At 44.1% G+C, this 15,035-nt stretch overlaps 1 protein-coding gene across 1 annotated transcript in view; it reads right to left on the bottom strand.

Moving 5' to 3' along the window:
• Positions 1-15,035, bottom strand: part of wwp1 (WW domain containing E3 ubiquitin protein ligase 1) — a 116,551-nt gene that overhangs the window by 49,165 nt on the left and 52,351 nt on the right. Inside the window, 2 exon segments of the mRNA XM_080752146.1 lie at positions 3,395-3,527; positions 3,530-3,587. Coding sequence (XP_080608272.1) covers positions 3,395-3,527; positions 3,530-3,587 — 191 coding nt within the window.

The raw sequence follows: 15,035 nt of genomic DNA on the forward strand, positions 1-15,035 counted from the left end.
ACAAAACAGACCCCGTAACTCGTCGGGGAGAAAGAGAAAAGGAGAGCTTAAAACTCAACTCTATTGCTATTGTGTTGATGGCATAGGTTTATTGCCGATCTGCAAGCTCAAAACGTGATCGCTTTTGGGAGTAGGGGAGAGCGGGGTAAACTGAGACACTTTTTACATTTTCTCCCCTAGAGGCGAACTAAAAGATATATCAGTAAAAATATACACATTTCCCAGTAATTTGGGATGTTTCCTAACAATGGAAGTTATCAGAACATATTCAAGACAAAAGGCAGAGAAAATATGATTGTTTTAAAAAAAGTGGTCTTGTGTCTCCGTTTACCCCAGGACCGGGGTAAACTGAGACAGACCAGAGAAATCAACGGGGTAAAGTGATCCACTCACTTTTTTCACTTTAAAACTACCATAAAAACACAAAAACCCGGTTAACCGGGTTAAATATGCGCAATACAAAAATGTACATAGCAGACATTCTTTTAATAGGCTTTGTCCTGTCATTTCCACCCATGTGTCAAATAATGTGACACATGGGCAGAAGGAAAAAACTAAAAACCCTATAAAAAATGTATAGAAGGGTTTACCAAACTTTCCTCAGTTGATCCTTATGTAATTCTTCCTGTAGAATCTATTTCTGCAAAGTATATTGTTGTATTGTGCATAACTAATTAAATAATTCGCATATTTAGTCAAATATGCTAATTATCTAATTAATTATGCACAATACAAAGAAATATATATCAAAAATGGATTCTACAGGGGAAAATACATAAGAATCAATTGAGACTAGTTTGGTACACCCTTTAATTAGGTTTTTACAGCTTTCTCCCTGTCTTTCATGTTAAGGATAGTCTCACTTTACCCCGAAGCAATTGTCTCACTTTACCCCACAGCCACATTTTGGGAAAAGGGATATTTTTATCAATTCAGGGTAATCTTCAGCTAGCATCTATCACATGGATTTATAAGTTGGTAGTTCATCAACATGTATGATATAAAATGTTCTCCCTGCATCAATTTGCTTTGACACAACAGCTGATTATGTTGACAGCAAGAAAATTTACTTTTACATGCAAAAAACACATTTTTGTGAAAAAAGCATGTTTTCTACAGCACTATCAGGTCTCTCTTTTCATGACAAGTGGGAAATTCAAGGGGCTTGAAAATATAATGGTCACATGGCCACAAATGTGTTCCATTGCCAAGATAAATGGAGCGTCTCAGTTTACCCGGTGTCTCAGTTTACCCCGCTCTCCCAGACATTACATAAGGGACTTGAGCCAACTTACTTTTATCAAGTGATGATGTTGCTCGGTGTGGAGTGGTAGGTCATAGCCAGATCATGCATCTTTCTTTAGTTTTGTCCTCTACTTGTTCAAAGTGACGGAGCCTGATTGAGTGTTAACTCTTTGAGTGCCAGCGCCCTCTAGGGGCCAAAGAATGCCAGCGCATCTCTCATAGGCGAGCGCTTTAGCTTCCAGGACTTCACCTTCCAGGACCTGACGTGCTCACGTTGATGCACGGCATGGAAATGTCCCGGATGAAGATGCTAACAGAATGGCTATTCCCATTTTGTCATCTAAAAGATCATTTTTGGGCGATTTCGCCGTAAATAAACCTCGCGCCGCTTCCCTAAAACACAAAAAAGAGATATAAGCCTTTAAAGATGTGGTCTTTCATTGGATTAGGCGGAGATTGGCGATTGCGTTCGCAAATTACGGCCGGCCGGGAGGTTGCTAGCTTTCGGCTAGTAGCTAGAAAAATCAGGCCAGGCTTCAGAAGGCCTCTTATCATTTTATTCATTTAATTAAATAAAGCCGAACTACTTCGGGATCGGCACACTCGTGTACTCATCGGAAGCGGCGCCGAACATCGGGTGAACATTGGGGAGCTCAAAAATGTATTTTAAACCATTTTTAATGGAATATATCGTCGGACAGAGTAGAACGGCTAGCTGGCTAGCGGCTAGCGAGCCAGGACCACCCACGACTCTACAAGCAGCTCGGGGTAAGTGAATTAATAAAAAAAAGATTGTATTGGATTGAAATAAAGCCGAACTAGTTCGGGATCGGCACCAGATGAGTTAACACAGCACAGCTGGCAGGTTCTGTGGCTTCTACACAATGCACACACACAGACAGTACGGCTGTGCCTCATTGATTGATTGAAAGCAGCCAGTAGGCTATGTGTTTTATTGCGAGAAACCAAAGTATATGTATGTTAAATCATCGGACATTAAGCACCCCAACAGCCCCCCCCCCCCCCCCCCCCCCCCAAAAAAAATAAATAAAAATAAATAAAAAATAAAACATATATATATATATATATTTTTTTTTTTCATTCGACTAAGATATTGCCATTCGACTAGGTGCCGTTTCGATCGATTAGTCGACTATTCGACTATTCGGGGTCACCCCTACTGACTAGCGCTGCATACATGCGAATCTGCGATGCATGCATGCACAACACAGACATTCACTCGTCCCCGACACAGACACACACACACCGGTCATCTCACATTTGGAAAACATTAACGCTTATAACGTTTTTGACTCATACGATTTTTCTTCACATCCCTAGTTGCGACTGGCGTTGTGAGCATGTAAATCGGCTATTTCCACAATTTTTGACTCTAATATTTGACAATTTGGACAATGTTTAATTGGTCATTTTAGAAGTATTAAAAAGTCCTTAAATTGTCACTTTAGAAATGTGCAGATACCCTCTATAAACTTTGTTTGTTTACTGTTGAGGGAGAAAACAATGTTGCACATTAAGTTAATCATCTGGGGGACCCCCCAAAAACATTTGGGGACCCCCCCGACCCACAGGTTGAGAACCACTGCTGTAGATGTATGCTGTGTTGGTTTCTCCAGTCTCTCCTCCCTCCCTAGAGGTGTTGCACCGCCACTTATAGTGGGTTATGTATCAATAAATACAGAAGTGTGTGTGTGTGTGTGTGTGTGTGTGTGTGTGTGTGTGTGTGTGTGTGTGTGTGTGTGTGTGTGTGTGTGTTGACATTTAGCAATTCAGACCCAAAACTTGGGTCTGAATATATTGTCGTTGCCCGTAGGGATCCATTGGGTTTCATTTTACACTCATGAGTTTCCATTTGGTTACCAAATCTCCGTTATTTTGCTGGGACCGACCTGGAAACCCCTCAAGGACCACTGGTGGTCCCTGGACCATCGATAGAAAAAAAAAAAAAAGTTTTGAAGGTAAGACATTTTTTGAAATTTAGGCATTATTATTTTATATTATTACAAAACATCGGTTAAACATCGGCAATCGGTGGTCTAGCACTCACCATCGGCAAACATCGCATCGGTCAAAAAATATGGCATCGGTCGGGCTCTATTACATACTGTAAGATAAGATTCAGTCCTACCAGTCGTGGCACTGTCCAGGGATGGTTGGGCTGGGTGTGTAGTTGGGCGCGGCGTCTCCGTTGACGACGTGGCCGGGGGGCGGGGGCCAGGGGCGGGGCTAGAGGAGACCGAAGGCGCCTGGCTGTCCACGCCTGGTTGGAGGGCGAACAGGAGGCGGACGGCGGGCCGTGATCACCCGTACCGTTAACTGTGCTGCAGGGAGGACACACACACACACGTTTGTATTAACACTTATGCTGCCTCTTACTTTGAAGGGATGAATTTCCCTTGCTGCCCGGCGCCGCTTCCCTCCATAGGCCGTCACTCTTATTTTGAAAGGCCGGGCGGGATTCTTTTTTTTTTTTTTTTTTCATTTTACTTTCTTCAACGTTTACCCCATCTAGTCACGTGACAGTGTGTTGACATGAAAGTGTCATGGCAACCACCACAAGATTGCAGATTTAGCTCGAAACACGCCAGCCTTGGGATCAAAATGTATTTTTTCGAGTAAATGAAGTCTCTTTATGGGAAGATCAATGGATTTCTATGGAGGAGCTTCACTTCGCGTGCACGCCCAACGTGCATTGTAAAACAAATCGCGGACATTACCGATGCAGAATGGACAGCCGAGACGTACAGAGCTGCCCCGTCAACGGCGTCATGGATATTAACCCTTTCATTGACGAGCTGACATGTCAACGGCAGCATAAGTATTAATATACTTGTGAGGACGAACATTTTAGGACAGTAAAATTATGAATGCAATTTTCCTCAATTTCTTTTGAGCGCTGCTCCTCGAACAGGATCTATAGTTCCAACATCAGGCTTTCTTCCAAAACCAATGGGAAAAAACGTCAAAGAAATGTCCAGTCAATAAGTAAGCTTACGCATAGCCTACATCTGGCCTAGATATGGCCTACATCCTGGCACAAACGGCTCAAAGTTTATGCCCAGGGTCCCATTGGCCAAGCTTCCTAGGACACGCTGTGATTGGCCAGCGGGACACAAATTAACTCATAAATAGCACCGCTCACATCACACTAGGTGTGATTTTGTATCCTAACGCTGACAATAGGCGATCTACAAGCTCACAATGCACGTTCTGAGTTTGTAGACCATGCAGAACTTTAAGCCCTCAAATTGAACTGGAAATGCCTCATCTTAAATCTTTTCTAATCATAAAACAACTTTCTCTTGTTGTTTTAGCAGAAGGTTCGCTGCTTCTCTAACAACAAGCCGTGGATGACAAAAGAAATCATTCACCTCCTTAAGAGAAAAAGGGATCTGTTCCATGCAGGTGACTCGGAGGGCGTGAGGGTGGTGGTGGAGGAGCTTAAAACAGTCAAGGCTCAGGCAAAAGGGAGCTACAAAGCTAAGCTGGAGAACTCACTGAGGGAGAACAATACGAGACAAGTGTGGGGTGGTTTTAGGAAGATCACGGGGTACGGCTCTGCCAACTCTACTGTGTCAGGCACGGAGGAGCTGGCAAACGAGATGAACCGTTTTTTCAATCGGTTTGACGGTGCTCCTGTTAATGTTCAACAAGCAGCGGCTGGGTCAAACGGTGTCCTCGGTTGCCGCCCTCTTTCTTCCCCTGCACCATCTCCCCCTCCCACCCTGTTTCTCACCACCGAGCAAGTGAGGCGCCAACTCGGAAAAGTCAACACCAGGAAAGCAGCGGGACCTGATAACATCAACTCTAAGGTGCTTAAGGCTTGCGCGGAGCAGCTTGCTGTCCCCCTCACGCATCTCTTCAACCTCTCCCTGAGGACGGGGAAGATACCACAGCTGTGGAAGTCCTCCTGCATTGTCCCAGTGCTTAAGAAGACCCGTCCCTCGGTCCTCAATGATTACAGACCAGTCGCCCTGACATCACAGGTCATGAAGGTCTTTGAACGGCTGGTTCTGAACCTACTGAGACCGGCGGTCAGTGATCACCTGGACCCCCTTCAGTTTGCCTACCAGGCTGATATTGGGGTTGATGACGCCATCACCTACATGCTCCATACGTCTCTCACCCATCTGGAAGATCTGGGCAGCACAGTCAGAATTATGTTTTTTGACTTCTCCAGTGCTTTCAACACTATCCAACCGTCTCTGCTTGCGGAGAAGCTTACGCTGATGGGGGTGGACAAGGGCTTTGTGGCATGGATCACAGACTACCTTTCAGAAAGACCACAGTCTGTGAGACTGCAGGGCTGTCGGTCCGATGTGCTGGTGAGCAACACGGGGGCCCCTCAAGGAACTGTGCTCTCACCCTTCCTGTTCACTCTCTATACATCGGACTTCCGCTTCAACTCCAAGACCTGTCATCTGCAGAAGTTCTCAGATGATACCGTAGTGATCAGCAAGATCTCGGGTGACAAACACGGCTGAGCACGATGGTGTGGTTAGGGACTTTGTGCAGTGGAGCGAGGACAACCATCTCAAGCTCAACGCAAGCAAGACTAAGGAGATGGTGGTGGACTTCCGCACCTCCAAGAGAGTCCCCCCGGTGCCAAGCACCATTAACGGTGAGGTGGTTGAGCTCGTGGATAACTACAAATTCCTCGGAGTACACCTGAATAGTTCACTGGACTGGTCGGACAACGCGCAGGCGATTCACAGCAAGGGGAAAAGCAGGCTGTTCCTCCTGAGAAGACTGAGATCGTTTGGGGTGTGCAATATGGCAAGTGTCCTCTTTTTTGGCATAACATGCTGGGGTGGCAACAACAGAGCAGGTGACACGTTTAACCTAAACAGACTGGTGAAGAAAGCTGGCTCTGTCGTTGGGTCCTCTCTGCAGGGGGTGGAGGAAGTAACCAGGGTGCGCACTGGGAAGAAGCTAGATTCCATCTTGGAGAAACTCCTCCCACCCCCTCCATCTAGAGATCACCAGTTACTGGAGTAAGAGAGGAAACGACCGCTTTACCTACCCAGTACGGAGATGTGAGAGATTAGGAAAATCTTTTGTACCGGCTGCCCTTAAGCTGTACAACGAGACACATAACGGACGCTTGAAAAGGTCTCCCATCCTAACTTAGACTTCGGAACCATTGCTGTATTGACTCTAAGGAACAATTGCTGTATTGACTTTGAACTCTAAGGACCTTCCAGGAAGAGTGCTCAGGTGCGCCTTGCGGTGACACGCTTCCTAGTTTCTTCGTTTTTTCGCACTGATTTTTGACACTGCACTATTAGGTTGTAGTGTTGGTAGTTTCTGAGTATTTTTGCTTTGTTTAACAATGACAGTGAGATACTTGTTTGCACTAACTAGCATTGACTGCTATGATCTCTTTTGCAAGACACTTTATGTATATATACTTATATATTATTCGCCCCCCTCTATTGATGCACCTTCTCCTTATTGGTACTGTACTGCTCTTGTCTTTGTTTTGTTTTTTTCCCCCTCTTATCTATCTTTCTTACGTCTCTGTAACTTTGTAAATAACTGTATACTGCTGTGCTACTACTGGACAACTAAATTTCCCCCTAGGATAATAAAGGTATCTATCTATCTATCTATCTCTTGTGAGGCTGGTTTCTCAAAATGTCCTAAGTCTCACTTTCACCCATACGCCGGACCTACAAGTTGTGCCCGACGATGGTTAGCTGGTTAGCCCCGGCACCATAGCCTTGCCTATCATATGTAAGAAGGGAATATTGTCAGAAATACTGTCATATCCTGGAATAAATTCCTTACCAAAAATTGTCTTCACCAATGTGTTTGTAAAGGTGTCTAGTAACACATCCACACACATGAAATTCAGTTTCCCTAGGAGAATCAGTTACAGCTGATGGAAGTTGGCAGTCCCATTAAAATTAACTATAACAGGATAACACACACACCAAATAAACTATGCTTTAAGTAGCATTGTGAGGGGTCAAACTAGGGTTTTTAATGATTCTGAAGCCATTGCAAGCATTTGTTTTGCACAGGAAAACATTCCTTGGGGTCAAGGCGTCTCCCACAAAAACTTTGAAAAGTGATGACTAATCACTAAACAATAATTGTATGGGGGCTGTTTCTACCCCAAGGAATGTTTTTTGTGCAAAACAAATGCTTGCAATTCAGATCCCCCCCCTAGTTTGACCCCTCACATGCTACTTAAAGCATATTTATTTTGGTGTGTTTTATCTTGTATAGTTAATTTAATGGGACTCCATTTTTCATCAGCTGTAACGGATTCTCCTAGGGAAACTGAATTTCAGTCTTTGTGGGATGTGTTACTAGACACTTTTACAAACACATTGGTGAAGATATTTTTTGGTAAGGAATTTATTTCAGGAATTTTTACAGTATTCTCTCTTAAACTCATACAGTGCCTATCCCGAACTAGTTCGGGATAATTTTGGGCCGTATTAAACGTCCTGAGTGCCTATCCCGAACTAGTTTGGGATATCAATTTTTCTTTTTTTTTTTTTTTTGTAAAAAAAAAAAGATTTTTTTTTTTTTGTGAAGTTACTTTTTTTTGAACCCCACTACTATATCTGTTTCACACGGCCCGCTGAGAGCGTCGCGCCGCCGATATTTACCATCCACTCCAATGCAATCAGGATCTTTAGAGCTCATTTTCTCTGTTCCAAGCATATCCATGAGGTTGTGCAAGGTTTAATCATGGCTAAATCGCCGAAAATAGGTCTTCTAAAATGCTTGGTAGCCAATAGCTAACTTCAAGCTAACTTCATCCTGTTCCTGTAAATGAACAGAGGAAAGTGTTCTGGTGCATCATGGCTGCGCAGGGGCTTGTGCATGTAACAGTGTATCTTTATGATGAATTATTTGGCCACTTGGGCGCCCTCTAGTGGTGAAAGCTGGCACTGATAGGGTTAATGGCCTGGAGGTACAATAATATACTTAGTTTGGTGACGTTAACACGATTTGAAAAAGTATTCATTAAGTGAGGTCCTTGTCTGCTGTCAGTGTGCTCAATAAATATGACACTGATAAGTATATTAGATCAGTTGCAAGACAGATGCAAGCTGCAGACACTCACACACTCTCTCACACACACACACACACACACACACACACACACACACACACACACACACACACCACACACACACACACACACACACACACACACACACACACACACACACACACACACACACACACACACACACACACACACACACACAGCACACACCCAAAATATATTGTGATTGTATACCACCCAACATGTTGGAACGCCCTTCCGCAAGCCTTAAGAGTGCAAATCCCTAGCCTCCTTCAAAATTGGTATGAAAAGTCAACTTCAGGCGGCTGCTACTCGAGACTAGTAAATAGACTAAGCCCCCAATGTTTTTTCTCCCATTTTTCTGCTTTTGTAATTGATGTTATCCTTTGTAAAGTACTATGTTCTATCCGTCTGTCTTCCATGTTATATGAGATACATAAAGTGGTTCCTGTGTAAATAGGCCATAAAGCTTACTAGGATCTCCTATTAGTTGACCTTGTAACAGTGATGTAAAACCAAAAACAAAGAAGACTGCTTCAGAGTCTAGACACATTCTGCAGTCTAATGCCACCCACGCAACGTGTGAATGGCCAGGCACTTTCTATTGCAGAAATGCAAACGTAGCTTGTGTCATAAACCTTGTGTGACAGCTGGGGTAATAGAGAGAGGGAGGGAGAAAGTGCAAACAAGACCACCCTGCCCCCCACCACACACCCACTTACCCCAACGCCAAACCCCCTAAACCCTCCCCCTCCCCTCCCCTGAGAGGCCCTTCCAGACCGTGTCTCCTCCATTACAAAGAGAGCCAATGACAAATTAGCTTCTGAGGGCTCGGCTAAAAGGGCCCGCTGTCATGTCTAATGCTGTGACACTGCGTCTGACAGGTTGGAGGCTGGGGCTGTCTGTCTGCTCGCCACAGACGGGCGATAAGAGTGCTAGAAACGCAGATGGACCAACGCGGAGACAGAGGATGTTTGTTGGCCTAGTAATCACATATCTGCATAGAGTGGAACACGACTCCATAATTACAACCGTTTTACAGCCGGATGTCCAAACAAACAAACACAAACAGATTTCACAACATGTTCATTGTAGCAACACTCGGGTTACCTACAGCAAGGGTCTTCAACATTTTCAGGCCAAGGACCCCTTAGTTGAGAGAGAGAGAGAGATGAAGCAGGGACCCCCACAACCTGTTAGATTCCATAGTTTCATCGTTTGACGGCACTAATCATCAGTGTATTTTGGATTCATGTCAATTTGTGTTTTCAGATATTTAACCACTTGAACGTCAAACCTTAATAAACTTGAACTTTCACTCTGTACAAACCTTAATAAACTTGAACTTTCACTCTGTACTTGGTCTGATCTTTTTCCCTCTCTCCACCAAACCTCTTTGCCAAAAATAGCAGATCTACAAGCTCACAATGCCTCACACTGCGAGGCATTGTGAGCTTGTAGAGACGCTATTTTTGGCTAAAGTTCACAGAATATGGACACCAGGGTTCAAGTGGTTAATACAAAAAAGGAGAAAAAAAACGTTTCAATCACTGAAAGATTTGGAGGACCTCCTGTAGTAACTGAGTACCCCCTAGGGGTCCCGGACCCCTTGTTGAAGACCCCTGACCTACAGTATAATGTCAAATCCAGCAGGAACCTGCGCAGCGCCGTGTCACGTCGCTTCCCGTTTTATTACCTAGCAAACCTCTAAACCTCTTCCTGTTTACGCGTACAGACCGCCAGCTGCTTTGCAGGAGTGCAGTAGCGGCACCCAATTCCAAGAAGTCGAGCAGAATATGTGCAACTTATTTGCCACCGTATGTGTGCGTGTACACAGCCTGTTGCATGACAAGATAAAAGTCATTGCGTTGTGGTGCTAAGACTGTCACGTTGTTGGACAGGGAATGTGCTGTGTGTGTGTGTGTGTGTGTGTGTGTGTGTTCAACATTGAAATTGACTATTAAAGGAGTAGTTCACCCCCAAAATGAAAATGTTTCTATTGATTAGTCATGCCATGGAGACTTGAGTTCAATAATATTTCTTTTTTGTATTTGTCGCATTCCTAAGACAAAAAATGGATTATAGGGTTAGGGTTAGGGGTTAGGGTTCTCACCCAAATGCATTTGGTTCCCCATCCAGGGCCTTGTATTTGGGTCCCCATCCAGGCCCACGCATTTGTGTCCCAAATCAGAATCAATGGAGGTAAATTTACTATAAATCACATTTTTGTAGCAAATGTTTTAATGCGACAAATACAAAAAATATATTATTGAACTCAAGTCTCCATGGCGTGAGTAATCAATAGAAAACAAAATCATTTTGGGGGTGAACTACTCCTTTTAAAGTGTGTCTCTGTACGTTTCTGTGCATGCATGCGTTTGCAGTTTGAGGGTAGAATGGCTTGGCATGATGACGTCAAGGGCCCCACTGAAGGAGATCCATTGTTTCCTAGCCAGCAGTGTTCAGTCACTGCTACTGTCCACAGGGTTCCCACACATCTTTACCAATTAATTTCCAAAACTTTTCCAGAATATTTAACCCGATTTCCAGGACTATATAACAATAATTCAGCTCAATAACGAGTCGCTTACTCCTATGTGGAGTGACCCACGAAATAATCATATTTGAACTGGGGACCCGGGCACCCTGACGAGCACTAAGAGTAGAGGAATTTTGTATAACACGGTTTTATTGTGAGAAAATAGCCTACATGCTCACAACGGCGTTGTAAGCATGTAGATCTGCTATTTTCACAATTTCTGCCTCTAATATTTGACAATTTGGCCAATGTTTAATTTGTCATTTCAGAGGTATTAACAAAATCAATAACCAAAGACAATGCATAGCTATTTTTCCAGGACCTTCCAGGACCCTTGATCAATTCCAAAACTTTTCCAGTACTGGAAAAATATTTTTCTAATTTCAAAATATTTCCAGGAATTTCATGACCGTGGGAACCCTGTGTCCAGGCACAACCCAAGGCCACTGCTGCTTAGCCTGACACTCAGCCTGAATTAACATTTCGTTTCATTATTCAGTCTGAACTCGGTTCCGCCTACGGCGTTTGCAGGGATGGGCGTTGCCAAAAAGAGGCAGTCTTCAGCGATTGGTTCACCGACCAACACATGACATAGTGTTGTTATGTGTGACTGGCTAGTGGCTAGCCTGTTTGCTAGTGCTACTTGCTAACCAAAGAAACAGTCAGAATAGGAGCACTACGAACTAGTAATCAAACACAACATAACATGCCTGCTACTGGTGTTTCATAGCGAGATCGATACGATCGCATTTTACCACAATTTACCGCATTTTATCGCGACGCGATGCGCGGTACGGTACGGCGGCGGCGCTGGTGTACTTGGAAACACACATGAGTTCTGGGAAACCCCCACCCACGCTGATCACAAGACGCTGATTCATGGCGCTGATTCGCCGATCGGATTTTCAACCGAGGCAGGCCCTCCTCAATGAGAGCGATGCTAGACCTGAATCGCCAAACAAAAAAATTAAAGGGGTGTGGCTAGCGATTCAGGGTCTGGAACTAGGCTAACTGCTGCTAGCTCCAGGGACAAAACAACACTGCCATGATGTGACTCAAGTCTCCACTGAGCATTGGCTTCCCCTAAAAGTCGCCAATGGCGAGTGGCGACCGTCAGGTCAGAGATTCTAAATAGCACAAACTTTGTCGTCGTGCCAACGACCATGGCGTTTTTGAGGCGATGCACATCGGTAACGTGATCCGCCTCCCGCTAGCACAGCGGTAAAGGTCTCAGTCCAATCAGAGCCCCATGCATGGAGCCGAAGGTAACTGATAAACAGCCACAGAAGCGGTAGGCGGGCGCGTAGCGCACGCACACGCACACACACACGCACACACACACACACACACACACACACACACACACACACACACACACACAACTGGCTCCACAGGGAAGGCCGTGGGGACGGAGGGAGGGAGGGAGGACGGACGAAGAGTGACGGAGAGAATCACGGAGGAGGGGAAACACTCAGAGATGAAGTAATGTAGAAATAAAGAGAAGGCGTCGTTGGAGAGAGGAGGAGGCACGAGAGAGAAGAGCAGGAACTGTAGGATGCATATAGCCTAGTTCCAGACCCTGAATCGCTAGTCACACCCCTTTAAAAAAGAATGTTGGTCTAGCATCGCTCTCAATGAAGAGGCCTTCCTCGTTCGAAAATCCGTACGGCAATTCAGCGTTGTGAATCAGCGTCTTGTGATCAGCGTGGGTGGGGCTTTCCCAGAACTCATGTGCGTTTCCAAGTAAACAAGCACCGCCGCCGTACCGTACCGCACATCGCGTCGCGGTAAAATGCGGTAAATTGCGGAGGACCCCCCTAGGGGCTACGTCATGTGTTGGTCAGAGAGACGGTGAACCAATCGCTGAAGACTGCCTCTTTTTTGGCAACGCCCATCCCTGCAATCGCCCTCGGTGGGAGAGACCTCAGACTGAATAATGGAGTGAAACGAAATGTCAATTCAGGCTGAGTGTCAGGCTAGGACGCATAGAAAGAATACAAGAAAGAGAGAGAGAGAGAGTGATGAGAAATTCAGCTTGTGGAAGAGTGGAAGGCAAAGTGAACAATGGTGCAGAGAGAGAGGAGTAAAACTACACACGGACCAAAGCCACAAGACTGCAATAATGAGCTGGTTGGGAAAAAAAACACCAGAGCATAACAGTGAGATAAGGCAATGACTGTGTGTGTGTGTGTGTGTGTGTGTGTGTGTGTGTGTGTGTGTGTGTGTGTGTGGGAGAGAGAGAGGCTGTGATATGAGAAGGGCATGAAACAAAAGTCTAAGGTTGCCCTTGTGTGTCGTTTTGCAGTCCTCCTAAAAGGCAGCAGCGAGCAACTGCAATGCAGATGGCAGTGAGTCACTACTACCCCTCTTAAACGCCCCCCCCCCCCCCCCCCCCCAAACACGCACACACCCCCCTCTCCCAACCCCCTCCCGTCTGGTTGTGATCTACAGATGGGCAAACTCTCCACGATTTCCCTGACAAAAAGACATGTTGGCCCCGTAGAAGGGGGAACCTTTCACACAATGTGACAGATCATAATAAGGGTTGGCACCAGTGCGGCGACCACGGGCATTGAAAATAGGGATGTCAAAAATGGACCTTTATCAAAATCGATTATTCTATAGCAATAATCGAATATTATTCGAAAATCGATAATTAATTATTATTATTTTTTTTTATATAAAAAAAAAAAAAAAAAAAACATTTTTTTTTCTTCTGTTTTTCTTTTTTTTTTACTGGATTTCAATGCACATTTACATATGTACAACATGGCTCTTCAGGTAATTGGTAGCCTAACTACTACTCTTCATCTTTCTTTTTAGTGTGCCAGTGTACTGTTCACCTAATCTCTCAAGAACAGATTCTGTGATGCTTTACAATACAGAGGACGCTGTTTCCCTTTTCTTTGATGATGGCCACCAAGTACCAAACAATCAAGCCTGAATCAATCACACCTGTGTCTGAGACAGGGGGGGAGGGGAGTGTGTAGCAGGCAGCTGCCACTCTGCTGTCCTCCTTCACTCTGTCTACACAGTTTACAGTTGGTGCTGGTGTGAATAATAAATCAATGGCCATTTACTATTATCATTAATACTATTGTTAGCCTATATTCTATATTTTGGTTGAAACTAACTAACTAAGCCAAAAAATAGTATTAAAAAAAATATATATATATATATATTAATATTTTTTCGATTTTCGATTATGAAATATTAAAATTGAATATTGATTAATCGAACGAATATTCGAAAATCGATTATTCGGTGACATCCCTAATTGAAAACGGAGCAGACAGCTGAGGGAAAGAGGGATAGAGAAAGAGAGACACAGAGTGGGGGGATCAGATTAAAAGATTGACAGTGGACAGAGATGAGAAAGACAGTAAACGTAGATCGAAAACAAAGGCTGTGATGCATACATGGGCAGCTGGCGGCCCGGGGGCCACATGCGGCCCCACCTTCACTTAATGCGGCCCGCTGGTTAATATTGTAATACTGATATATTATTGATTTCAGCTGTTACAATTCCAACCATGAAACATATCACTCACTTTAATCACTGTATTAGTAGCTTAATCACTTAGCAAAAGTATTTCCTATGTCCATTGTATTTGAATTTAAGTTCATAAAGTTAGCATAAGAACAGTCATATAAATGTATTTGAAATTAAATAAAAGTGTAACTTTTCAGGAATCCAATTAAAATAGCTAAAAATTATTCCGGATTGCAATTCAAAAATAGCAAAAATAGCAGATCTACAAGCTCAAAACGCGTCGCAGTTTTGAGCTTGTAGATCTGCTATTTTTGCTATTTTTGACTGTGTATGCATTGTGGCCCTCTGGAGTGAATGTGGAAATATAGTGGCCCTCTCCATCATCAAAGTTGCCCACCCCTGCTGTAATGTAAAGCAGGGTTCTTCAACGTTTTCAGGCCAAGGACCACTTGAGATATGAAGAGAGATGAAGCAGGGACCCCCTACATATTGTATAGATGCGTTATGCACATTTTCATCGACTTGTTTGACAGCACTGTCATCAGTCTATTTTATTACTTTAGCCACTTCAAACGTCAATACGTACTAGTAAACTTCACCTTTCACTATGTACTTGGTCTGCTCTATTTGACCTCTACACCAAACCTCTTTGCTGAAAATAGACGATCTACAAGCTTGTAGATCTG

This window comes from Nannobrachium achirus (assembly GCF_963921795.1).
Source record: "Nannobrachium achirus genome assembly, chromosome: 21".
Taxonomy (NCBI): domain Eukaryota; kingdom Metazoa; phylum Chordata; class Actinopteri; order Myctophiformes; family Myctophidae; genus Nannobrachium; species Nannobrachium achirus.